General features: G+C 37.5%; 1 protein-coding gene and 2 long non-coding RNA genes across 5 annotated transcripts in view; 2 read left to right on the top strand and 1 right to left on the bottom strand.

Annotated features, from left to right (window-relative positions):
• The window catches only part of myt1lb (myelin transcription factor 1-like, b), an 89,968-nt gene extending 73,736 nt beyond the window's left edge, over positions 1 to 16,232 (top strand). Inside the window, exons 14-27 of the mRNA XM_077730661.1 lie at positions 135 to 242; positions 1,045 to 1,205; positions 1,797 to 2,068; positions 6,375 to 6,602; positions 8,455 to 8,570; positions 8,789 to 8,857; positions 9,487 to 9,549; positions 9,667 to 9,750; positions 10,772 to 10,993; positions 11,621 to 11,715; positions 12,144 to 12,265; positions 12,386 to 12,529; positions 13,436 to 13,498; positions 13,896 to 16,232. Of these exons, the coding sequence (XP_077586787.1) occupies positions 135 to 242; positions 1,045 to 1,205; positions 1,797 to 2,068; positions 6,375 to 6,602; positions 8,455 to 8,570; positions 8,789 to 8,857; positions 9,487 to 9,549; positions 9,667 to 9,750; positions 10,772 to 10,993; positions 11,621 to 11,715; positions 12,144 to 12,265; positions 12,386 to 12,529; positions 13,436 to 13,498; positions 13,896 to 14,033 (1,885 nt within the window). The 3' untranslated portion in view covers positions 14,034 to 16,232. The remainder of the gene's footprint in view (positions 1 to 134; positions 243 to 1,044; positions 1,206 to 1,796; positions 2,069 to 6,374; positions 6,603 to 8,454; positions 8,571 to 8,788; positions 8,858 to 9,486; positions 9,550 to 9,666; positions 9,751 to 10,771; positions 10,994 to 11,620; positions 11,716 to 12,143; positions 12,266 to 12,385; positions 12,530 to 13,435; positions 13,499 to 13,895) is intronic.
• A 2,697-nt stretch (positions 16,233 to 18,929) lies between these two features.
• Positions 18,930 to 21,372, top strand: LOC144206494 (uncharacterized). 2 transcript variants are annotated; one of them, XR_013328379.1, is made up of 6 exons: positions 18,930 to 19,137; positions 19,317 to 19,400; positions 20,742 to 20,825; positions 20,902 to 20,977; positions 21,033 to 21,129; positions 21,205 to 21,372. It is a non-coding gene; the product is annotated as an uncharacterized LOC144206494 (long non-coding RNA). The 2 variants fall into 2 exon arrangements; XR_013328378.1 differs by having other exon boundaries at positions 21,033 to 21,372.
• Positions 21,373 to 22,348: 976 nt separating this feature from the next.
• Positions 22,349 to 23,804, bottom strand: LOC144206492 (uncharacterized). Of its 2 annotated transcripts, XR_013328377.1 has the most exons (5): positions 23,702 to 23,804; positions 23,408 to 23,505; positions 22,732 to 22,808; positions 22,562 to 22,667; positions 22,349 to 22,460 (listed from the first exon to the last, which is right to left on the bottom strand). It is a non-coding gene; the product is annotated as an uncharacterized LOC144206492 (long non-coding RNA). The 2 variants fall into 2 exon arrangements; XR_013328376.1 differs by having other exon boundaries at positions 22,349 to 22,667.
• Positions 23,805 to 24,663: the final 859 nt, after the last annotated feature.

Below are 24,663 nucleotides of genomic sequence, written 5' to 3'. Positions count from 1 at the left end.
CCTGTGTTTTAAGAGACCACGGGAAATAAGTTTGTCAGACCCTAACACGTGCATTTACCTCAGAATATATTATTTGAAAATTGCTTGAAAGATTTTTATGCTGCATCATTGGTGACATTATTTTTGTTTCACAGTCTATCTGGATGTCCCATCGCTGCAGCTGAGAAGCTGGCAAAAGCCCAAGAGAAACACCAGAGCTGTGACGGCTCTAAACCCAACCAGGCTTCTGATAGAGTCTTAAGGTAGGCCCCCACTGCCTTCATCAGGTGATCTTCAATCTGTATTGGAACTGGCAACTTCACAGTGGTAAAAAGATTCAACTGCCGCTTCTGCCGTTTGATGAATTCACATCGAGTGTTTGATGCATGTTATTAAGGGAGCCCCCGTGTTTGTGAAATAATGTTTGTCACGCTGAAATGTTTTGTTCCTTTTTTTGCATTTCTTAGTTATTCCAGTTTGAAGTGATTTTTGTTTCATGTTCTCTCCTTTAGCAAACACTGCGTCTTCTTCATTTGTCTCCATATTGAAGACAATTCTCTTTATTCCCTCAATGAAAGCGGTCACATTTATCACAGTGTAGTGCAAGTTGTTTTTTTTGTTCTGTTTTGAAGAAATTCTCTGATATCACAAGTAACGGCAATGCTCACATTTAGATGAACATCAAAATAAAGATGGCACTTCATAGTTTACAGCTACACATATACACTTTGTGGTCACATTCATCCGAACTATAACAAGTCTAATTATTTCTGCAATCAGGATCAAATCAACCCCCGAATTTTAATACAAATCGATGCACCCCCCCCCCTTAGTAAATACTAAAAGAAATCTCATTGGTTTTTCCCTTGGCGGGGGAGGATGACAAAGATACACATGCACCGGCATGTCTGCCCACTTTCAGCTAAATTTCCTTCCTCTCCCCTGGGCAGTATTCAGTGGTTTAGTCCAACCTCCACCCCCTCGTCATTTATTTTCCAGGCCTATATGCTTTGTCAAACAACTAGACTATCCTCAATATGGTGACCAGAACAATGTTTCCACCAGTACGCCTCGATCTAACCTGGCTAAGGAGCTGGAGAAGTACTCTAAGACCAGTTTTGACTACAGCGCCTTCGAGGGTACCAACAACCATCAAGTGTACGGGAAAAGGGCCATCGCACCCAAGGTTCACGGGCATAGAGATACCTCCCCGAAAGGATTTGACGGTAATATTATATAGCATTGACATTTTCCTGATTACTAATAACTTACCGTCTTATAGCCACATGGACTTGCCAATAATTGAAGCTAACCTATTTGAAATAGCCATCTAAGTGCAGATTTTTAGTGTATATAGGCTTGTTGTCTTTTGTGATGTAAATTGGTACCCAGAAAAATCGGAATTACCATATTTTCTCGCATATATTCCCTATCAAAACCATGAATATAGATGTCAATTGTAAAATTCATTGATTTTAAGGTCATTTTAAGGGTACGACTTACACGTTCAGGCGGCTAATATGCGAGAAAATACAGTATTCCCAAAAAAATACAAATTAGGCATCACAAAAATAGCCGTCATTTGTAGCCGACTTCGAACTGGATAACTTTATTCATCCTGTATTCGGCAAATTTTGTTGTCACAGTAGCAAGAGGCTGAGAATGCAGATATAGAAAAGGAATTTTAGACATAAATAGATAGGTAATAAGTAAGTTCATATATAAATTAAATAAATGTGTGTGTACTACTTGTGTACTACAAAATGTACTACTTTGTGGCACATGCGAAAAGACGGACGTTATTTCTTACTTTGCAGCCAAACGGTACTGCAAGAATTCCAGCTCAGCCAGCAGCACCACCAGCACCTACGCCCCCAGCAGTAGTGGCAGCAGCCTGAGCTGTGGAGGCGGGGGTGTGGGAGGAGGCGGGGGCAGCAGCGCCAGCAGCACCTGCAGCAAGAGCAGCTTTGACTACAGCCACGATATGGAGGCCGCGCACATGGCCGCCACCGCCATCCTCAACTTGTCCACGCGCTGCCGGGAGATGCCCCACGGAATGGGGGGGAAACCGCAGGATCTGTGCTCACAGGTAGGCTACTGGAAAATTGCTTGTTAACTTGTGTCAATTTGACTTTTCACATTTTCTCTAATTCATTGAGGTGTAGTCATTATGATTCCAAACCAAAATCTTTCTTTATCCCTATTCTACAACTATTTTTTATTCATTTCCCAAGGCAATTACCTGGTGTGAATTTTCATGGAAAACACTAGATCACATGTGTCAAAGTGGCGGCCCGGGGGCCAAATCTGGCCCACAGCATCATTTTGTGTGGCCCGGGAAAGTAAATCATGGTTGCCGACCTTCTGTTTTAGGATCAAATTAAAATAATAAAGAGTACAGATGTATAGTAAATTTCCTGATTTTCCCACTTTTAAACCAATAATTGTAATTTTTTTAATCATTTCTTTCTGTGTTTATAGTTCAAAAATCATTTTGTAAAATCTAAAAAATACACACAAAAACTAAAATGTACATTGTTTTAGATTTATAAAAAAATGAATATTCAGGGCCTTTAATCCAGTTCATTTCATCCATTTATTTAAAAAAATATATATATTATATCTAAAATTGTCCGGCCCACATGAAATCGAGTTAAAGAAAAATCTCTTTCCCTACTGTTCATGCCAACTCATTCATACCAATAGGTAGGCCTCACTCTTCCCTTTAAGAATAACAATTTCACTAGGCTGTCTTATCATCATCTCAAGAACCTAACTTACTTTTAGTGCAACATTTCCTAGTTGGCACGAGCTGCCAAAGCAGACATACTAGGCCCATTAATGAATTCAAAAAGGGATCTGTGCAATGAAATGGACAATTAGAGACCGCCTTACACTCCAATCACTCTTGTCTGTAATCCCGACGCACAGGATGGTATAAATCAAGTCTACGTGAAGCCGTCAATAATGACGACGGTAATCAAAATGATTGCGGGCGGGAGGCGACATAACTAGAGTGTATGGAAGTACACTGAGAGAACTAGCAATAGGCACGACTTGAGATGAAAGGAAATAGCCCAGGGAAGTTTCCCGTCTTCCTAACTTGCCTCAGGAGATTTGCCGCTTGTCTCGCCACAACATATGACAGACAATGAAATGATTTCAGACCACTTGAGGCATTTGTTCTTTCCAACTTCTTGGCTTCTCTTCCACTTCACTCCACTTTTACTGCACTGCTCTCTTATATAGTGTTTCTCCTTCCCCTTCCCTGCTACGTTGACATTCAGAAAAGGCCATCCAAAATCCTTCTATTGCTCCGTTGTGATCAGTATGCTCACCATCCGTACTGTCAACATTGGCTCTCTTTCTCTCGCCACCATTTTCCCGCTCAGTATCTCAGCGTAGATAATACAGAAACAGCGTCACCTTATCTTCTCAGAAATGACACACTGGGCGCGTGCCGTGTCAAACGACGCTTGGTCCTGCTCTTATCTGTACCCCAGACAGAGAAAAATAAAAACCTGCCCAGCTGTCTCCTGAGCGGAAAAAACAGCCGTGAGTGACGCTACCAGCATGTCTGCCTGTGTAACGTGCAAGGAAAATTGCCATATGTTACTTGGGATTTTCAGACAGTCCTTGTTTAATGAAAGAGATGTTGAGATAATATATGGGTGGACATGTCTTTGACAGTAATAGGGGAGGGTCTAGTTTGCTATACCTTTAGGACCACTCGGGAACATTTTGCTTGGAGGACAATTGTTAAAAAAAACGGATGGTGGATACTGTTCAAAGGTTTGGGGTCACCCAGATCATCCAGTGCAAGGGTGTCAGACTCAGGTTGGGTCGTGGGCCGTGTTATATATCCAAAACAATGTTTATTTGAGCTTTTTTGAATATTTTTAGATTTTACAACATGATTTTTGAACTAAAAACAGAAAAAAATAGATTAAAAAATGACAATTATTGATTTAAAAGGGGGAAATCAGGAAATTTAATATACATTTATACTCTTCATTTTAATTTGATCCTAAAACGGATAGTTGGCACTCATGATTTACTTTCCCGGGCCATACAAAATGATACGGTGGGCCAGATTTGGCCCCTGGCCCGCCACTTTGACACCTGTGATTTATACTGATCTAAAAATATCAAAACATAATAACAAAATAGGACTGGATCAGAAGGCGAAAAGTCAGCTTCAGGACATCCCTGCTTTTTACAATACTTTTGTAATTGCTGAGTTACAGTTGTGATGCCCACAACTTTGGGGAAGATTTATTTCTTAAAATAAAAAATAAAAAAACAAAAAACGGATCCAAAATAGCTGAAATGGCCCTAGTGGTTAACCCTTTGCAGTCAGAGATGAGAACCCATGAAAAGTTCACCACACTGTCTTAAGTGTGTGACGTTGTACCACGAGAAAAGGCTCAATTAAGGAGAAGCCAATCCTTTCATGTTATCATTATCATATATTTGAGTGTTGAGTCATACCATTAGATCCCTTGTGCTGTATGTGATCCATTTACTGACGAGGAGGTAGAAAAAGCCACTCGATACTAATAAAGTGCATTGGTGATGTCAGGGGTTGCTAATGCTCTATGAGTGGCTGTGGTTCACAATCTCTAGTCCAGACATTGAAAAAGATATTTGAAGGGGTCCAGATCAAGGCTCTTGAGTTTGTTCTGCACAAAACCACATCACCATGCCCTATTGGACCCTGTTTCTTTACTCAAAACAGTCATGTTATGTATTTATTTGAAGGGGCCCTGGCCAAAAATGCCCTCTTGAAATTGGAAGAATAAACTCTTTTAAAATGAAGAACTAAAAGTCAGACAGGACAGAGCTGTTAGAAAAGAAATGTGATTTTTGTGTGTAGAGCGGCCACAGTATTATTATATATAATGTGTGGGATTTAGCAGACAAGATGTTGCTACAGTAACATTTTTGTTTGTTTGTTTTGGAGCAAAACCATTGCAATTTTATTTGACTATGGCAGAAATTAGATAGAAAATAGTCACAGTCGTAGTTGTTGTTGCACTTTATTTGTAAATCCTATTTAGATACATGACTAAAAGCTTGTAAATGTCATTCTGGCACAGTATAATTCTACACTGCAAACTACGAATAGACACAAACAGCATTTAGTTTTGGATCCTTCTCAATTCCTCTAATGGTATAAATGTCCTTCATATTATCATCTTCTAAGGAATCTCAGCAAATAACATAACTGTCCTTAGTGCTGAAAAGGAGGTAATAAATATATTATCTCTAGAACCTAGCTAGAAATAGAGGAATAACCCCTAAAGAAAACATGGAATCGAGTATTTTGAGCAATTTCCCATCTTGGCTGTCGGTGTGTCTCTATTTTTGGGCGCACGGAGGTCTAGTTCCAACCACAGTCAAAGCCCACCACTATATTCCTCGGCCCCCTCCGCCACCCTCGTACCATGACGTCCACTCACATCAGAGTCACACAGTCGCGCATGTATTCCCACTTGTGACAGTGCTGAACATGGGACACAGACTATTGCAGGCTGGAAGGAAAAAGAGAGACACAGAGAAAGGAGATGCTTGAAGAGGAATGCGCTTGTCCTCAAGCACTGTTGACCTTGTCAGCTTTTGGCCCATTGCAAGGACGGACATACAATATTGCTACTACATTTTTGTCCAAGGCTGCATTTCTCTTTAGTAGTAATTACTCATTAATTTTCCACACTCCTCACAAGCGTTGAGGGGGTGCTGGAGCCTATCCCAGCCAACAGTGGTAGGCCACATTCATGCCAACTGGATCTAATGTAGGCAAAACCAGTTAATTTTTTGCCAAAATTCTTCAATTATTGGCCTTTGTTGAACGAAAAGATGGGACATGGAGCGCTGTCCATGGTCCCGAAAGATGGTCATTTAGAGCGCTGTCCATGGCGCTGAAAGATGGACACGTTGGGCGCTGTCATTGGTCCTGAAAGTTTGACATTGGGGCGCTGTTTGTGGTGCTGAAAGATGGACGTTTGGGGCGCTGTTCGTGGTGCTGAAAAATGGGCGTTGGAGCTCTGCCCACAGTGCTGAAGAATGGGTGTTTGAGCGCTGTCCACGGTGCTGAAAGATGGGCATTCAAAGGCAGTTTAAATGAATTGGGCATCAATGCTTGTCACTGCCAGGCAATTAGTTAATTTTGCAGCACTTCCTTGTCATTTTAGGGTACTTATAGGTCCCAACCTGTAAAATTTGGATCATTTCCTAATTTTTAAAAAATGTAATTAGCTATGAATGAGTATGGCTTTATTGAAAACATGTTTGACTGTTATTTAATTCCCAACTTTGTTGCTCTCTTTTCTTTCTCTCTGTTTTGCACACATGCATGACAAACGCTACCCTCCTCCGACCACTACCTCATCCAGAGTCCCGGCCTAGATGTTGACGAGAACGGTACATTGGACCTGAGTATGAGCAAGCGTCTATGCGGCGGCGGAGGGGACTCAGTGCTCACCCCGCTAGAGCCCATGTCCCCCCAGAGGCAAGCTGCCCTTCTTGGCTCCCGCTGCTACGGCATGGGGGACGCTGCCGATTGTTGGGACCTGCCCGTAGACTACACTAAGATCAAACACATAGATGGGGACGACAAAGAGGTAAAAATACAAGTAAATTTGCATTTATATATCTTATAGAGCAAATGATTGGAAATTTTGCTACTTTGTGTTCATCAAATACAGAGACATAAAATAGGTAGCGTCCTTTAAACCTTTTTTTTTACCCAAAGATGTTGTTTCTATGGAAAAACAAAATCCATCAAGGCATGGTTAAATGAGAATGTTATGGGAAAAGGTGACTGATTAGCCCTACACATAATAAAAAGACACAAGTGTCTCCATTTTGAAGTGTTGCCATTCAAATAGTAACTCCAGACATGTCAAAACATGTCAGTTTAATATTTTTTTATATGTTTTTGCCTCCTTTTGTTGATATATTTCTTTGTAAGAGATCACAATGAACACATCTGTGATGAAGAGTAATCACACATACAGTAATGATAGCATTCAAGTGAGAATTTGCTGTCATCTGGTGGTTTTGACAAAGCACTTAAGTATGCTTTTTTTTAGACCTGTTTGCTCGAGATAGCTCAAAATACTTTTCACAGTCATTGTTAAACATTTTTCATGGTTCTTTGATCATTCTCCCATTTTATAACTCCTGTCAAAAAAAACAAATACAGTACATATTTTATTTTTGGAGCAGGTTTCCTTAACCCAATTAATTGACATCCTTGGCATTACGATGCTTCGGTCGCCTTTTGTTTGTGTCTTCCCCCACATTTGTGCTAGGCTTTTTTTTTTCTCCATATTTTGCTCTTCTCTGAGATGAATTATGCAAAGTAGCACCTTGGGAGGGATGTGGAATAGCTCATCTCATCAAAGAACTGCTGGAAATCAATGCACCACTGCTGGGTGCATCTGTCGATGTGCACGGGCACCCCAATGTGCACTGTCTGTTTCTCCAGCTCTCTCTCTCTCTCTCTTTCTCTCTCCCTCTCTCATATGCTTTGTCTCCATGTATACTGTATTTCTATGTGTGAGTGAAAGCCAAAGCTAGCCTCCTTTTTTTCCCCCCTATGCGTGCTAACATTCGTCCTATTAATTGCAAAAGCCCGTATGAAGCTACTACCTCTGTATACTGGCAGATTGGATAGAGCGCAATTGTTTGAGGCATTTTTTTTTTGTTGGACTTTTCTGTTCAAAAGCCATACTGTAGTTACACTGCGGGCACAGAAGAAGAAAAAAATAGAAGAGGAATTGCGTCAACTGCTGTCATGCCCTGGTTGCACTGAGCACACTGCAGACAAAGCGCGCCTTTTTTGTGTTGATACGACACAATATTTCTCTCTAGCGGCTGAGGTGAGCATTACAAGAAGAAGAACAGCCTTTTGACTCAATATTTTTAATTCCATTTCACCATTTTACTGTACTATTGTGTTTATATGGCATACTTGTATACAGTAATACCTGGTTTATCCGGGTTGTAGGTTCAAAGATCTGCCACAATGGGTGAATAACCACAAGTATTTTTATGGCGCCTATTTAAAACTATAAGAAGTTTTTAAATACCAATTTTTTCACTATAATTTAACCCTCAAAGGTAGGCAATCCACCAGTGAAACGTGTCCAATCACAAATTGACTTTTTCGCCCATTTCATGTTATTATTTATTATATTTTTGTTTCTATTCCATGAACTTTTAGCGTATATTTGGCGAATACAAGTCGCAATGTGGTGAATACGCGTAGTGGTGAGGTATCACAGTATTGTAAGTAATCTCTACAAATGTACACATCAAATTAAAAGCGCCCCCCATATTTTACATTAAAAAAATATGAAGGGTTGTGACCTAATAACCCATCTGACACTAAATAAGTGTAGAATTTGAGTGAACCTGACTAAAATGTGTCCTTTTTTTCTAATATAATTATGGACTTTTGTCCAGCAGGATGATCTAGACCCCTTCCAAGACCTATTGGAAGACCGCTCCTACACAGACGTCAACATGCCGAGCCCCAAGCCCAAATACGCCCAGTGCAAGGAGAATAAAAAGGACCTGATAACGTAAGTGTTCTTCTCTCTTTAGCAGACCTCCTCTGTACACAACAACAACAACACCCTTCATCATTCAGTCATTATTTGGTGACACTTCCCTCACATATTATGAATGTTTTACATTCCCTAGTAATTGTTTGTCTGACGTTTTCTTTGTTACATTTTAGTTGAATTTCCTCACTATATTCTTTTTTTTTTTATTGCTAATGTCAGGATATATTTCTCAGTCTCTCAGGTTGTCCGCTAGCTGATAAAAGTATTCGGAGCATGCTGGCCAACAACGCACAAGAACTCAAGTAAGTCCTACCTTTGGTCATGTTTCAAATAGGAAAACTATTTCATTTCATTTGAAACTAAAGAAATTTGCCCATATTTGCTATTATCAATGTCTTAACCGTTTATCATATGACATAACAGCGTCAATTTAAGGCCTTTTTTAGGCTTGCCTAAGTCTGAAGATTCAATTCAAATGCCTATGATGACCTTTTCAAAGCATTTGAAAAGAAATTGTAAACAGTGGGATTCTCATACATAGTTGTTTGGTTGAAATTTGAGTATTTAAAGTTCAAACTCTTCAATCTGATTGGCTGTTGGGATGTGACCAGGTCAAGTGCAACTGGGTGGAAATGTAGGCCCCTAATTGTTAATATTCTCCACTAAAAACAGCTGAGATTGTTTCAGATAGATATTAAATCGATATTTGTGCAATGTGTATCTCAGAATCACTTTTTTTAAAACATCTTTTGTAGGAAGCGCAAAATGTGGATGTTCTTGCATAAAAAAAGATGCTGTCACTGATTTAAAATCTGCTTATTTGCAGAACAGTATTTCTTATAAAAACGCTTATAAAAATGTTAGTTTTTTTTTTTTTTTTTGCACTGATGCGATGCTAGGCCCTGAGCCCTTTTTGTGTTTTCTGCCCCAGGTGCCCGACACCAGGGTGCGATGGTTCGGGACATATCACTGGCAACTACGCCTCTCACAGAAGGTATTTTTCCCCCACAAATACATACAAAAAATCTCTTTGAACTAGATAAATTATTATTAAAATGATCGCCTCAAAAACTTCAATGACTTTAACCATTTCCCTCCCATTTTTCCGCAGCCTTTCGGGTTGTCCACGGGCCAGGAAAAGTGGCATAAAGATCATCCACAGTAAAGAGAATAAAGAAGACCAAGAGCCTATCAGGTAACAAAAGGAATGATTGGACTCCTAAAAAAAAAAAAAAACGTATATATATCAGATAAATGAAACATGACCAGGAGATGGAGATTTTGCAGTGTTTGGTGGTGCGCTGGTGAAAGCAGAGAGGCGAGGAGAGATTGATTGGACCTTACCTAAATCCCTCAGTGGGCCTCTCTCCTGCAGCCAAATTGATTTCTCTCGTGGTGCAGAAAACACGCAACACTCTGCTGCTATTTGGAAACTAAATGTTTGTTTGGTAGTCGCTGTACTACAAGTACAGTCCACTCTTCAAATCACTGCCTGGCTTTGGAATATGATATCCAATTGATTTTCTTTTTGTTGAAAATATTATGTTTAAAGGGGGGCAGAACAGTTGACTAAAGGTTATTACATTGAGCTAAAAAGGTTTACACCTTATAATGTGTGGAGTTTGTTAATAATATGTTCCAAGGGTGTCCAAGGGTTGGTTCGCGGGCCGCTTTAACTTCAACTTGATTTGACGTGGGCCGGACCATTTTAGATATAATATTTAGATTTTTTTTTTTTTTTTATAAATGGATTAATAGCCCTGAATATTCCCTTTTTTATAGATCTAAAACAATGTTTATTTTAGCTTTTTTTTATTTATATTTTTAGGATTTTTGACCTAAAAACACAGAAAAATTGATTTAAAAAATGACAATTGTTGATTTAAAAGGGTTAAAATCAGGAAATTTAATATACATTCATACTCTTCATTTCATTTGATCCTAAAACAGAAAGTTGGCCCTCATGATTTACTTTCCGGGCCACACGAAATGATGCGGCGGGCCAGATTTGGCCCCGGGGCCGCCACTTTGACACATGTGGTTTATAGTTGTTAAAAAATGTGTCCAAAATGTTTTTGGTTTGTCGGCCTCACATTTTACACCCCATTTGACACTAAAGATTTGGACTATCAATAGAAAACAACTGATTTTAGAAATCTCTATTGTGACAATAGAATGCAACTTAATATTACCACGTTTGACTTTTGACCTGGCAGGTGCCCCGTTCCTGGTTGTGATGGTCAGGGTCACGTGACAGGAAAGTACGCATCCCACAGAAGCGCATCGGGATGTCCCATCGCGGCCAAGAGGCAAAAAGATGGCTACCTAAATGGAATCCAGTTCACGTGGAAGTCTGGCAAGACGGAGGGAATGTCCTGTCCCACACCGGGATGCGACGGCTCGGGTCATGTCAGCGGCAGCTTCCTGACTCACCGGAGGTACGATTCCTCATATCCAATGGAATCATTTTCTAGCCTCGAAAACATAGCAACAGATTGCCTTTCATTATTCTGCAATCTTGGCTTAAACCAGAGCAGACATTGTTTTTTTCAACACATTTTTGCCTGAAGTTGGTGGTTATCTCTATTAGTTAGAGGGGTGTATTGCCTTATATCTGGTGATACATATCGTATTATGATTCATAGACTCTCTCATGATCTTATATGATGCTGATATTACACTTTAAGACGCTGAATACGATTTTTTTTTAAATCAAATGCCGATGTTACAGAAGCTGAATTCAAATTTTTAAAGAAAAAAAAATAAATACAATTCCGATATTCAAGACACTGAATGTGATTTTTGTAAATAACTCCAAAAAATCAAAATGGATATAATGGCACATTTGTTTTCATTCATTTCTGATACATAATTAAGCACAAAAGTTTCATATCTGAACAAATTATGTCTGAATATTATAACATTTTCTTAGTTTTTAGTCCAATACATGGATCTACACCCTCCCTTAAATCTAAAAAAAAATATATAGAGTTAAATATTGAGCAGTGTGTGTGTGTGTGTTTGTTTAATATTATTATCCATAAAAAGACTCCCTTCTTTCCCAGTTTGTCAGGCTGTCCACGCGCCACCTCCGCCATGAGGAAAGCTCGGCTCTCTGGAGTGGACATGCTCTCAATAAAGCAGCAGCGCGGCATCAACGGTAAGTCCAAAAACAGCTTACCTTCAAAATATGGAACTTCAAAACCCGCCCTTATTTAGGACCCAGTTATAGATAACGACATAGAGTGAGTGACACCGACCCAGAAAAAAAATCCTCCCACATAAATCCAACATTAATTAACTGTGCTACTTATAGTGCCGACACTTCAATTTAGCCTTTGGTGAATTTTAGATGCTCATAAAAAAAGGTGAGAGGAGATCATAATCCAAAATTGTCTGAGCTTCTTTCTTCCTTTTAATTGACTAAAATGATCCTTGTCCACAATATTTCATCACGGTGAATATTATGTTTCACAATGTGCTTCATCATTCATGGCTGCACTTTTATTTGATGGTTTTTAATGATCCCTTTCAAATACCAAGCCAGCTGTGATATTTGAGTCGGACCTGACGCAAACGTGTCCGCAGGGATGGACCACCACCACCACCACCACGACGACGACGAGCTCAAACATCTGGATGAAGAAATCAAAGACTTAGGTGACTCTAATTCCCAAGTGGAAGCAGACATGATCAAACTTCGAACGCAGGTAAGAACTTTTAAGCCTTTCCACTAACCCCCCACACCCGCGACCAATCGTCCGACCAAAGTGTCCGTTCAGGCGTCCAGTCATTTCTTCAAATCTCATGTCTTATTCTCCTTTTGTCAGATCACCACTATGGAGTCCAATTTGAAGTCCATGGAGGAGGAAAACAAGGTGATTGAACAGCAAAATGACTCTCTCCTGCATGAGCTGGCCAACCTCAGCCAGTCACTGGTTAACAGTTTAGCTAATGCCCAGCTCCCCCATATGGTAAGGGCCCCCCAAGGAGCGGCAAGCCACCATATAGTCCTTGCAGAGAGGCTTGATTGCGCGAATGCTTAAGTTGGTTGACACTGTCGTGCTTGAATAGAAAAATAGATCATTTTTTTGTTCTTTTTTTTGGGGGGGCATTTAATTCGGTGCTCGGACGTTTGGTCACTGGTCTTTTGGTCCATTTTGGTCGCTGGTCTTTTGGTCGCCAGTCAAATGTTTTTGGATTCATTCTTTCTCGATAAAGCTTTTTTTTTTTTCCCCCGCTTTGCGATCGATATACACAATATTTATTTATGACACGATCGCATAAAAAAAATGTTATTTTTTTTCTGGCTTTTGTGACAAAACCAATTTAATGGGGACACCAGAATTTAGGAAAGCTAAAAAACACAAGTAGAGTATGTACTATATATAGTACTACATCGATATGCAGTTTGGAGGCTCGCTCCTTGATTGTGCTTCTTTATCCTAAGCCAAGAGTGCCCTCCTGTGGTTGCATGAAAAGACACAGGAAAACTGATTTTTTTTTATATTTTCCCTCCAATTTAAAGTCTGCAAAATCCCTTTTTTTGCATACTTTGTTCACATGCCTTTCCAGATGCTAAGCAATAGAATGTTGCAGTTTATTTTCTTGCCGACAGTCAAACATTCAACATTGAAATGGAGATGGTATAATGCTTACTACTTGCTTTAATTTTCCAATGAAGACACTGAAATAACTATGAAAAAAAAGGTTTAGATACCAAAAGTCTGCAGTCTTTTGCAAGAGAGTTACAGACAAAAGTATATTTTCAAGATGTCACTTTATTCCACATAGTGGAGATGTTTACGTAAATGTATAATCATCATGATCATCACTTTTTTTTCTGGATTATTATAAAAGAATCTGTTTTATTCCCACAGAAACCACTTGCACACAAAGAACCTCTTCTTCGGACTAACAGTTGTTTACAGCTGCACCAGCAAGTAAGTCTTAGTACTTTTACCTCCCGAAATGACAAAAAATCCATGTGGCTCTTTTGATGGGTGCTTATGGCTCTCCGCTAAACTGTCAGCCAAAATCTGGACACTATGTCTAGATTTGCTTTAATCTTCCAGTTTTTAATTAAACCTTTCTGCATCCCATTGATTAGCATCAGGGTAACAATTTTGTGTACATCATTCTGAGACTTTTTTCTGCTTTGAAGGCAGTGATATGACTAAAAAATATACACATTTTCATGTATTTTTACTTCTAGTAAATTCTGAGTATGACTCTCAATGAAAATCAATTGAAAATATGAATTGTTTATGCCTCTCTATGTCAAAAAAAAATTCCTGGATTGTAATAGCTTGATTTTGTCATTTTTTGTTGTACTTCTAGGAGCCCATTGAACAAAACTTTGACGCTTACGTCACTTCCCTATCGGACATTTACACAAGCCAAGACCAGTATCACAGTCCAGAAAACAAAGCCCTGTTGGACAACATCAAACAGGCGGTTCAAGGTATCCCAGTTTAACCCAATTTTGCCGTTCGCCCCTATTCAAGACGTCCGAGAATCCTCCAGAACGGCGGCGGCGGCACAAGGTTCCACTTCCTTGTTCCACCACGGGTTATGTACTTATAATGTACAGTGTTATATATTCTGAAAACTTTAAGGAGAAAAAGAAGAAAACAACAGTATTATGCTTAAACAACAGACATTAAGAATTTCTTTTCTTTTAGGGGAAGTGGGGAGTCTGAGTAAAAACACACAAGCATCAAAAAATAGTTTTTGAAGACATTTTGTACGTTTTCATATGAGCTGACAGTGTCATATAATGTTTCTAGCTGCTCACATATGCACATTTTAGTGTATACAACAGTAAGCTACTGCTAATGGAACATGTGTTCTTTTTATTGCTTGACCACAGAACATTTTAGATGAAAAAAATAAGCGGGCCGGTAATATCAACAAAAAAAAAAAATGAAGCAAATCATTTTTTTTTCAATTCAACGGGTGGTTTTATACTTCCTTTGTGCTTTTTTTTTTTTTTTTTTGTCTTGCTTGTGGAGTTTTGGCGGGCACGAGCTAGCTTGCAAACTGCTTTATTTTACGACAATGCCTGAAAGACAAAAAAAATCTTTGTTGTTTTTATTATTACAAACAAACAAAAATGAAAAACAAAGTGTAGCTAAAGTGGGGGAATTTGTAATCAGCGCTGTAAATCAAGATAAAACTGGCCGAGAGTATGTATGAATGTATGTATGAGCAGTTATATTGTAAACATCATTACACGGAAACCCGATGGTGGAAATCCCGTTATTTAAAAAGAGCAAATTTATTCCCCTTTTTGTGCACACTTGGTGTTAAAAAAAAAAAAATCGCGATTCCAAATATATACCAAGAAAACGATTAAAAAATATCGCTCACATCCTCCTATTTGAATCCAAACGGTGTTACAAGAATCAAAGAAATACTTCAGCAATATATATAAAAAAAAGCAAATCATTTGTTTATCTTAAAAACCAGACGCAATCCACAAAAAAAGGGGGCAAAACGTAGGGTAATATGCAATTTCTCATTTATAAACCCGGCGGGGCCAAAACACGAAGCTTTTTAAATATAGTGATGTAAAATAGTGATTTTTTTATACAAATCTTTTTAATACAAAAGTTTTTTAAAATAACCTAGGAGGAATTTGATTGTGGAGTTGTCAAAAGTGAAACATGGGTTCCACTTCTTTTTTTTTTTTGTCTGTGATGTTTTGCACAGGGACACCTTCGTTTCCATGTTTTGATGTTCTTACAGAACTAAAAAGCAGTAAACCCTAGAGACGAATAAAAAAAAAAACAAAGGAGGCTTTTGTAAAGAGTATTTATAGACAGCGGGACTTACAGGGTCACTGTCCCCACGTATGTGCCAGTCGACTATTTGCACTTGTCCTTGAAGATATTATCCGTACAATATGGCGACGTGCAATTTTCCAGGTGACCTCTTTGGCACGCGATTGGAGCGACTAACAGCTTGGAAAGCCACTGTGTGGATTAAGTAAGGAAAAGGCAAAACAGGGAAGAGGATGATTATAACCATAGCGCTTAGGCTATTGTAAAAAAATGAACAAAAAAACAAAAAAAACATGATCAATGTTCATTTTTTTTTTTTTTTTTTTGCTTATCTTTTTAGGAAAAGATCAAGTTATTCCCCAGCAGCACTTTATATCTAATCACTGTACAAAGGAATAAAGTACTCAATCAATTTCAAGGTTTAAAAGAAGAAAAAGACACATAAAAAAACAACAAAGGCCTTGTGAGACCAGATTTTTTTTTAATTATTTTTTTTCTTTTTTTGAGCAGGTGAAATACAATCCAGCATCCACACCCAGCGTGATTAAACGCACTTCTTTCTCCATTCTGTTCTTCTAGTTGTTAGCGCTCATCGGAATTTGCCTTGTCCAGAGCTAATGCAGCTGAATCCTGAAATGAATGAACTTTCAAGACTCTCTCGTGCACATCGTCTTTATTCCGCGCCATTGTGTCTGCAGCTTTTTTGCCAATATAGTGACGCTTCGGTAGAGTAATTGCTTAGTACGAGCTTTTTTCGGATTAACCCTCATTATCAGTCAAACAAAAAAAAATGGGGGGAAAGGAGATTTATTAAAGCACAAACTGCTCAGCAAGAAACCTGAAGAGTTATGGTTGACTATTTATAGATTGCCACATATTCAAAAAGGAGGATTTTTTTTTCTTCCCAAAAAAGAAGAGTGTGAAATCATCAGCGTTTATGAGTTTATTTGCGCCGTTTTATTTAGGAGATGGGTTTCAGTGACCATGAAGAAAGACTGGATTTTGTATAAACTATTGTGCTCTCTGTGGAACTGAAGTTTGATTTATTTTTGTACAACACGGCATGGATTTGTTGACATTTTAATTTTGCTATAAATGTGTGAGATCACAAGTTGCGGTGATATTTCATTTATAAATTGTGAACTTTGTACAATTTTTGTCATGCTGGATGTTGACACATCTTACTCGAATAAAGAAAAATGTGTTGCCAGAGGCCTGTAAAATACATTGGCTTCTTTTTGCATTTTATTCTCATAATTCTTGTCAACTGGATGTAACAATTTGTTTTTTTTTTGTGTGACAATTTTGACATGTAAAAATCACCTATTGTATTCATGGTAAATTCTTCTGTTTTGCTGTTATTTAACAAAAAATAACAACAAACACTCAATAACACATATGTCCACACGATGGTGCCAAAGAGTTAAAGTTACCAGAAACTACTGTTTCAGCATATGATGTTTAATATTTCCGTTTTTTTTAATATTTGTCATTCACCAGAACAGGTGGCCAATCCAGTTGCAAGGAGCATCAGTGAAAACCACCATGGGATCGAACCGTCGATACTAAAACTCTGGGTCCCAACAGGCTAACCACTCAACCACTGTGCAGCCCATGAAAAATGTACTTTGGACTTAAGGTCTCCTTTTTTTAATAACTTGTCAAATCCCAAACAGTAACCAGTTTGTTTCCTTGTATACCCTGCAATTGGGTGTCCCGTACCTCTAGCCTTAAGTCAGCTGGGATAGGCTCCAGCACCCCGTGGGGCCCTAGTGAGGATAAAGCGGTTCAGCTTTGAGATGAGGAGAGATACAGTGAATTGCATTGACGTGTAAAATGTGCGGAGGAGGGACCCACATGTTTAAAAGATAGACAATAGGTGTCAACTTCCTTTTGAAAGGAATTTTGATTTCTGAAATGAGATATCATTTGTTTTGATTTTTCATTTTGTATGAGGTAATTTAGAGGAAATTTTACCAATATTTTTGACTGATTTTTGTGAGTTTTGCACAGTAGAGTGACATAAGAACATTTGTTGTTTTAGACAAAGGATAAAAAATGTGTGTATTCCTACATTGATTTATATTTAACCGCCTTATCTTTCATAAACAGGCATAGTTTAATATTTGTACTAATTTCCAATCTGCCTTACTGAATTATTTTAGCAAATATTCCATGCTAAGGTACTGGCCGTAACAGGTGAGCGAGCACAGGTATGTCGGAAAACACCAGTCAGAATGTTACCTAATGAGCACCAATATGAGATTTCAATCTTTGTAGTTATCATATATAATAGAGATTTTTGTTTTTTTTTAAATTTGCAATCAGTCATAATAGGATAGCCACCAATCACCACAAGTTAAGAAATAACTAGGGAAGTGCTTTTGTTTGCTAAAATGCCAACTCTTGTGCAGTTGTAGCACAGGGCGATGCCCTTTAAAAGTCTCATCAAAACATTAACGACATTACCATGCGGCCTGCTTCATTCACTACTCCTTTTCTGTAAGACAAAGGTGTGTTCATCCTGTCCTCATTGCGTGAAGTCATCCCTACTAATAGTGGACAGACCTGTTTGACACCACTTGTGCGGAGAGTACTTTTTACAATTGACTTTTTACACATTCCACCCGGCCATACTGAGTTTAGGAAGAAATAGGACCAGATCAAATGCTCCCAAGGGCCATATTTTGATAGAGAATAACTATTAGATAGAGTCTATCTATTGACAGGACATATGTTGAGTTATTGGTTGCTTATATTGTTATGTTTTCTATTTTAAATGGATGTTTGAAATAGCATATTTAAAATAACAGGCTTTTTTTGTAAACTTGTTTGCTTATTCTGGTATATACTGTACATATAATGAGAGAGTTGAATTTCCTTGGAATGGCAAAGTAGCATTGAGGTTTGTTCACCTGGCTCCCATGTGGGAGGCTGGGGTTCGAATCCCCGTGGTGAAACCTTTTCCCTTCGTTGTTTCTATGTACTTATAGTGCAGACCTTCCAATAATGACATAGCAAAGTGTAGCCAATTGGTGCCATAGGGGTTTGTTCACCTGACCTAGTGATGTAGTGGGTCAGTCACCTGCCTCTAATATAGGAGACAGATGTTCATGTCATGGTGTCGCCAGTCACACACTAAACCTACTTTTATTTTTTTTTTTTTTTTTTTCAGATTAGTGACAAGGGCAAAAATGGATGACTTGTGAGATGGACAGTCTTCCAACCAAAAGGTTTCCCAAACCATGGAGTGCGAGGATGAGTTCTATGCTTACCAAGTATCATTTAAACGTCTAGAAGTAAAAATCAAACACTAAAGTGCATGTCATCACAATGTTCATAATGTGCAATGCTGTATTTTAAAATATTAAAGCCCAACCAAAAAGTATTTACAGCTCCCCCCCACTAACTAAGGCACGTTATGATGAAAACATTGTATTTTTTTCTAAGTATGAAAGCCCAATGAACACGTATTACAGCCCCGCCCCCGCCCCGCCCACTGACTACCGCATTTTATTATGAAAACAATGTTGTTGTTTTTTTTAGTATTAAAGTTCTACCAAAACGACCCCCCCCCCTCCTCCACACACGCACACACTGACTAATGCACGTTGTTATTAAAACAATTTCTATTTCTTGTGTGTCTATGTTTAATGGGCGTGGCCGAGTTCAGAGTTCAAATAGCCGACGTCAGGCGCCAAGATGGCCGATGAGACTGCACGGGCGTGCACTGCAGAACTTCTCAGAACTGACGATTTTCCGAAGAAAGGTTCTCCCAGGACGATGCAACACATTCAGTAGGTTATCGTTTGGGGATATCGAAGCCCCAATTCTCATCCTAAGAGTGATTTTCGACGGCAGCATGATCCTTTGACGTGATCTGGCCATGCAAGCAAAATGTTTGCAAACAAATTGGCTGCATTGCATTATCGATCGCTCTTTGTTTAAAAAGTAATCATTCTATTGTGTGTTTCAGTACCTCAACGAGCACAGACTGCTGGGAAACATCCAGAATGTGGCCGAAACGACCAGAAAGGAGCATCTTGTCGACGCGATAACAGTGAGTCATTTTGAAATGGTTCAGAATTTCTCTATGCGTCTAATATTTCACAGTCAGCCATTAGTATTTAAGACTTTGCGCAATTGGCTCGTTTTTCATTATGATACATTCAAATTTTGAATGAAAATACTAACTGTTACTTTAATAGTAAAAGCCTGTGGATAATTCCCCCACACAAATGACATTAGTGGATGCATAAAGAATAAACAGTAATCCCTCGATTTTCGCGGTTAATGTAGACCCTGTGATAAATTAAAAACTTTAAAGTAGGGTCATCCCTATTAAATTAAAAAAAAGTATTTATACTATAGTGCCAAGTGAAGGAGTAGCTTCTGACATTTTTCTTAATTTAAAGAAATTAGTATTCTGCCATGGAGTGGAACCAGTGATATTTGATTGATTAAATAAGTTATGACTTTTACCCCCTTAACTACCAAATACCTCAGGGCTTGGACCTTTTAACTTTTAGCTTTAAATGTGGTTTTGACTAAATATAAGAGGCATTTATTCAACCATAGTGCATGGGTAATTTTTTACTCATTTAACATATGGTGAAATGTTTTTGCTTTGACTAAGAGAAAAACAAAAGCTTTTAGGGATATTTATTTTTTAAGAATGAATAGATTTGAAATGATTGACTGAAAACTTGAGGCAGAAATGTTTTATTTTTCAAAAAAGCCCCTAACCTTTTAATTTTAAATCTAGTTTTGACAAAATCTAAGTGAGTCATTTATTCAACTATAGTGCAGGGGTCATTTTGACCTATTTAAACTTGGTAAAATAACTATTTTCTTGGCGTAATAAGAAAAACTGAAGCTTTTTGGGATATTAATTTAAGAACGAATAGAAATGATTGACTGAAAAACTCCAGGCTAAAGTGTTTTCAAAATAAAAGACCCCAGTGTTTGAACCTTTTAATTTTAAATCTGGTTTTGACAAAATATAAGTGAGGCATTTATTCAACTATAGTGCACTGAAAAACTTGAGGCCTCAAATGTACTATTTCCTTTCAAAATAAAATATCTCCCATTTGGGTAAAACCCTACTTGTGAATGTTTATTAACTTAACTTTGTATATTCACCCCCCTTTTTTCCAGAATCCACCCAATGGGGACCAGGTTTCTTGCCTATGTTGAGATTGGTTCTGCCTGGGCCTATCTCAACAAAGGCAGGAATTCTGAAAAACAAAAACCATTTCCAAGGTCTTACCTTTTATTTTGAAAAAACTAATATTTGTTCTGCCTGAGCATGAGTTTTTTTTTTCCAAAATAAAAGGTAAGAACTTTTGAATGTTTTTTTATTTAACTCTGTGTACTGACTCTTTTTTTTTTTTTTTTTCAGAGTCCACCAGGGGAGACCTGGTTTCTGCCTATGTACAGAGTCTCAGGAGCTCCCACCAGTCTATGAAGTTTTTTAAAATAAAAGGTGAGCCCTTCTCAATGTTTTTTTATGTAACCTGGTCTACTGACCCCCCTTTTTCTGTTTTCCTGAATTCCACCAGGGGGGACCTGGTTTCTGCCTATGTACAGATAGTCTCAGGAGCTCCCACCAGTCTATGAAGTTTTTCAAAATAAAAGGTGAGCCCTTCTCATTGTTTTTTGAACTAACTGTGTACTAACCCCCCTTTTTCAGTTTTTCCAGAATTCCACCAGGGGGTGGAGAAGATTTCATTTTTTACGATGCTGGACCACCAACGGGAACCAGTCTATGAAGTTTTTCAAAATAAAAGGTGAGCCCTTCTCATTGCTTTTTTAACTAACTGTACTAACCCCCCCTTTTTCATTTTTCGAATCTTCTCCACCAGGGGGTGGAGAAGATTCGATTTTTTACGATGCTGTAACACCAGCGGGAACCTATCTACAAACTTTTTCAAAATAAAAGCTGGAGCTTTTATTTCCTGGATTTCCTGCTGGTGACTGGAGGAATTACTTTATTTTGCTCAAGTTTTTCAAAATAAAAGCTTTCAAATGTATGCATGTGTTTTGTCTTTAACAGAAGATGCAAGTCACAATCAGAGTTAAGAAAATTTATTTACAAGTAAACATTTAAACTTTGGCATACTTAGGAGTTAATGTGGAGATCCTTTACCTGCAGATTAAGAAAACATTTGTGGCTAAACAAAAAAACATTAACACTTAGAAAATAAAATTCGGAAAAAAGCAGGGGAGATAAACACTTAGAAAATAAAATTTGGAAAAAATCAGGGGGGATAAACACTTAGAAAATAACATTTGGTAAAAAGCAGGGGGGATAAACACTTAGAAAATAAAATTTGGTAAAAAGCAGGGGGGATAAACACTTAGAAAACAAAATTTGGTAAAAAGTAGGGGGGATAAACACTTAGAAAATAAAATTTGGTAAAAAGCAGGGGGGATAAACACTTAAAAAATAAAATTTGGTAAAAAGCAGGGGGGATATACACTTAGAAAATAAAATTTGGAAAAAAGCAGGGGGGAAGAACACTTAGAAAGTAAAATTTGGTAATAAGCAGGGGGGCTAAACACTTAGAAAATAAAATCTGGAAAAAAGCAGGGGGGATAAATACTCTGAAAATAAAATGGGAATAAACAAAATAGGAAAATTAACTCTTAGAAAATACATTTGCAAGCACTGAGGGGAAAATACTTAGAAAAGACATTTTTGAAAAAAGTAGGGGAATAAATACTTAATAAATAAGACAGGGGATTGAGTAACTTAATATGATAAAACATTGGGAAAATGAATATTTAGATTATTCTGGTGGAATAAATACTTAGAAAATAAAATTTGAAGATGTGGGGATTATACACTTAGACAATAAATTTGAAAGCACTGGGGGAATAAACACTTAGAAAATAAAATTTGAAAAGCTGTGGGAATAAACACTTAGAAAATAAAATTTGAAAAGAAGCTGTGGGAATAAACTTGGAATTTTTGCTACAAAGAGCTGCAGAAATAAATGGCCAGTGTAACATCATTTTGACGATTTAGGCTTTTATTTAACTTTGATTTTCAGAAATACAGAGATACCATATGGTGCAAGAGACATCTTTATGTGGGCAACCCACAAAGATCTCAGGCCTGTTGCGTGCAAAAAAAAAAACAGCAAAAGGGAACATTACATGTCTTCCAACACCAAAATCAAATGATCTGATCAGATGTGGCAGACATGAAAAACATACTGGACTAGAGTTGGAGACAAGTACCAGTGAGATGTTGACGTCAAAGATTGTGCCATCCACCGTGTCACTCCTTTTTCAGCGTTGATTTGGTTCACTTGGATGGACCCTTAAGAGGCAAGAGTAGGCTTAGTGACATGAAAATAAATAAAATAACAAAACACATGTCATACCTCATCCCTTGATTTCTTTGGTCTTGTAGATTTCTGACAGCTTTCACTTCCTCCACCGTTTCCGTGGCTTTAAACATCTACAAAACACCACAGCATGATTATAAAAATGCTTATTTAACCACTTTGATGCACAAATGACCCACATTCATTCATTCTCATGTTTTTCATCCTGGATGAGTTATTCCGTCGATCATTTCAAATCTTTTTTTTTAAATATATATCCCAAAAAGTCATCTTGCTTCTATTTTTCTCTTCTTACACTCAGGAAAAATGGTTGTTTTACCAAATGTTTAAACTTATGTCAAAAATGACCCCTTCACTATTGTTGTTTGTATGAATGTCTCACTTGGTTTTGTCAAAACCACATTTAAAACTAAAAACAAAAGGTCCAAGCCCAGGTTAAAGTTATATATATATATATATATATATCAGTGGTTCCTGACCCCGATTCGATGATCACGTGACAATCTTTAGCCAATCAGTGCAACGAGGAATTGATTTATATTTATTTAAAAAAAAAAGAAAAATCAAAACCAAATCAGTTAGTTTTCAGTCAAAATTTGAATGTATCATAACGAAAAACAAGCTAATTGAGCAAAGCATTTAACGCTGACACTTAATTATTACACGGAGAGGGGAAATAGAAACTAGTATTTAAAAAAAAGAAGCGACTCACTTTGCTGACAGCTCGATATGGCGTGCACAAAAAAGTCCCCTTTCGGTCGTTTTAGCTACATGCTTGATGTTTCCGAGCAGTCCGTGTTCGTTGAAGATCTGAAAGACACAATTGAATGATATCTGTTCAAATATAAAGAAAGGGCTATAGGTAACGTAATGTAGCCAATTTGTTTGCAAACATTTTTCAGTGTCCAACCATGTGGGGCTACATCACGCCAATTAAGAATGTTCGCGTCAATAAGCACTCGTAAAATGAGAACTGGGGATTCGAAATCCCAAAATTATAACTTACCATTGTACTGTGCGGAGTTTATCAGGTCTTTCTTCGGTAAATCGTCACTTAAGAGCTGCTCAGCCTTACTTACTCATAGCTCATTCGCCATCTTGAAAAAATGGCGGCAGCTATGAACTCTAACCCCGGTGACGTCTTTTAAAGGTACATGCACACAAAATACATTGCTTTTATAATAACGTGTATTAGACTAATACTAGTTATTATGAGAACAATGTAGTATTTTTTGGCTCTACTCATACAATTGAAATATTTTTTAAGATACATATGTGTATGAAAAGTAAAATTAATAAAATATCTCCATTCATATATATATATATATATATATATATATATATATATATATATATATATATATATATATATATATATATATATATATATATATATATATATATATATATATATATATATATATATATATATATATATATATATATATATATATATATATATATATATATATATATATATATATATATATATATATATATATATATATATATATATATATATATATATATATATATATATATATATATATATATATATATATATTTGAATTTAATAGTGCATTCTAACCTTGACAACTGATAGATTGCTCAATCTTGAATAAGACTCCAGTTCAAAGTGAAGTTTAAACCTCCTCAACATATTGTGTTTTCCAATATTTATTGGATTGATATTTTAAACAATATTTTTTTCCCACCCTACTTGCCTTTATGGAAACCCTGTATTGTCAAATTAGTGTGGTTCCTCTAATCAACAAAAAAAAAGAACAAAGTGAATTTATGTGCCACTGATTTACATTTCTCGCCGTTATTGTCTTTTGTCCGCTGGCAAAATAAAACTTGTTAAAATAGGAGCGACGGCGGCATTGTCCTCAGACATGCGTGCGCTGCCATCGCACGAGGAATGCATTAACGTTGGTGGCAAGCGTGGCAGCTTAACTTAATAACCGC

The sequence above is a fragment of the Stigmatopora nigra genome, chromosome 13 (assembly GCF_051989575.1).
Source record: "Stigmatopora nigra isolate UIUO_SnigA chromosome 13, RoL_Snig_1.1, whole genome shotgun sequence".
Taxonomy (NCBI): Eukaryota; Metazoa; Chordata; class Actinopteri; order Syngnathiformes; family Syngnathidae; genus Stigmatopora; species Stigmatopora nigra.
The sequence above is the reverse complement of the archived record's forward strand: the minus strand, read 5'-3'. Positions and strand labels throughout refer to the sequence as shown.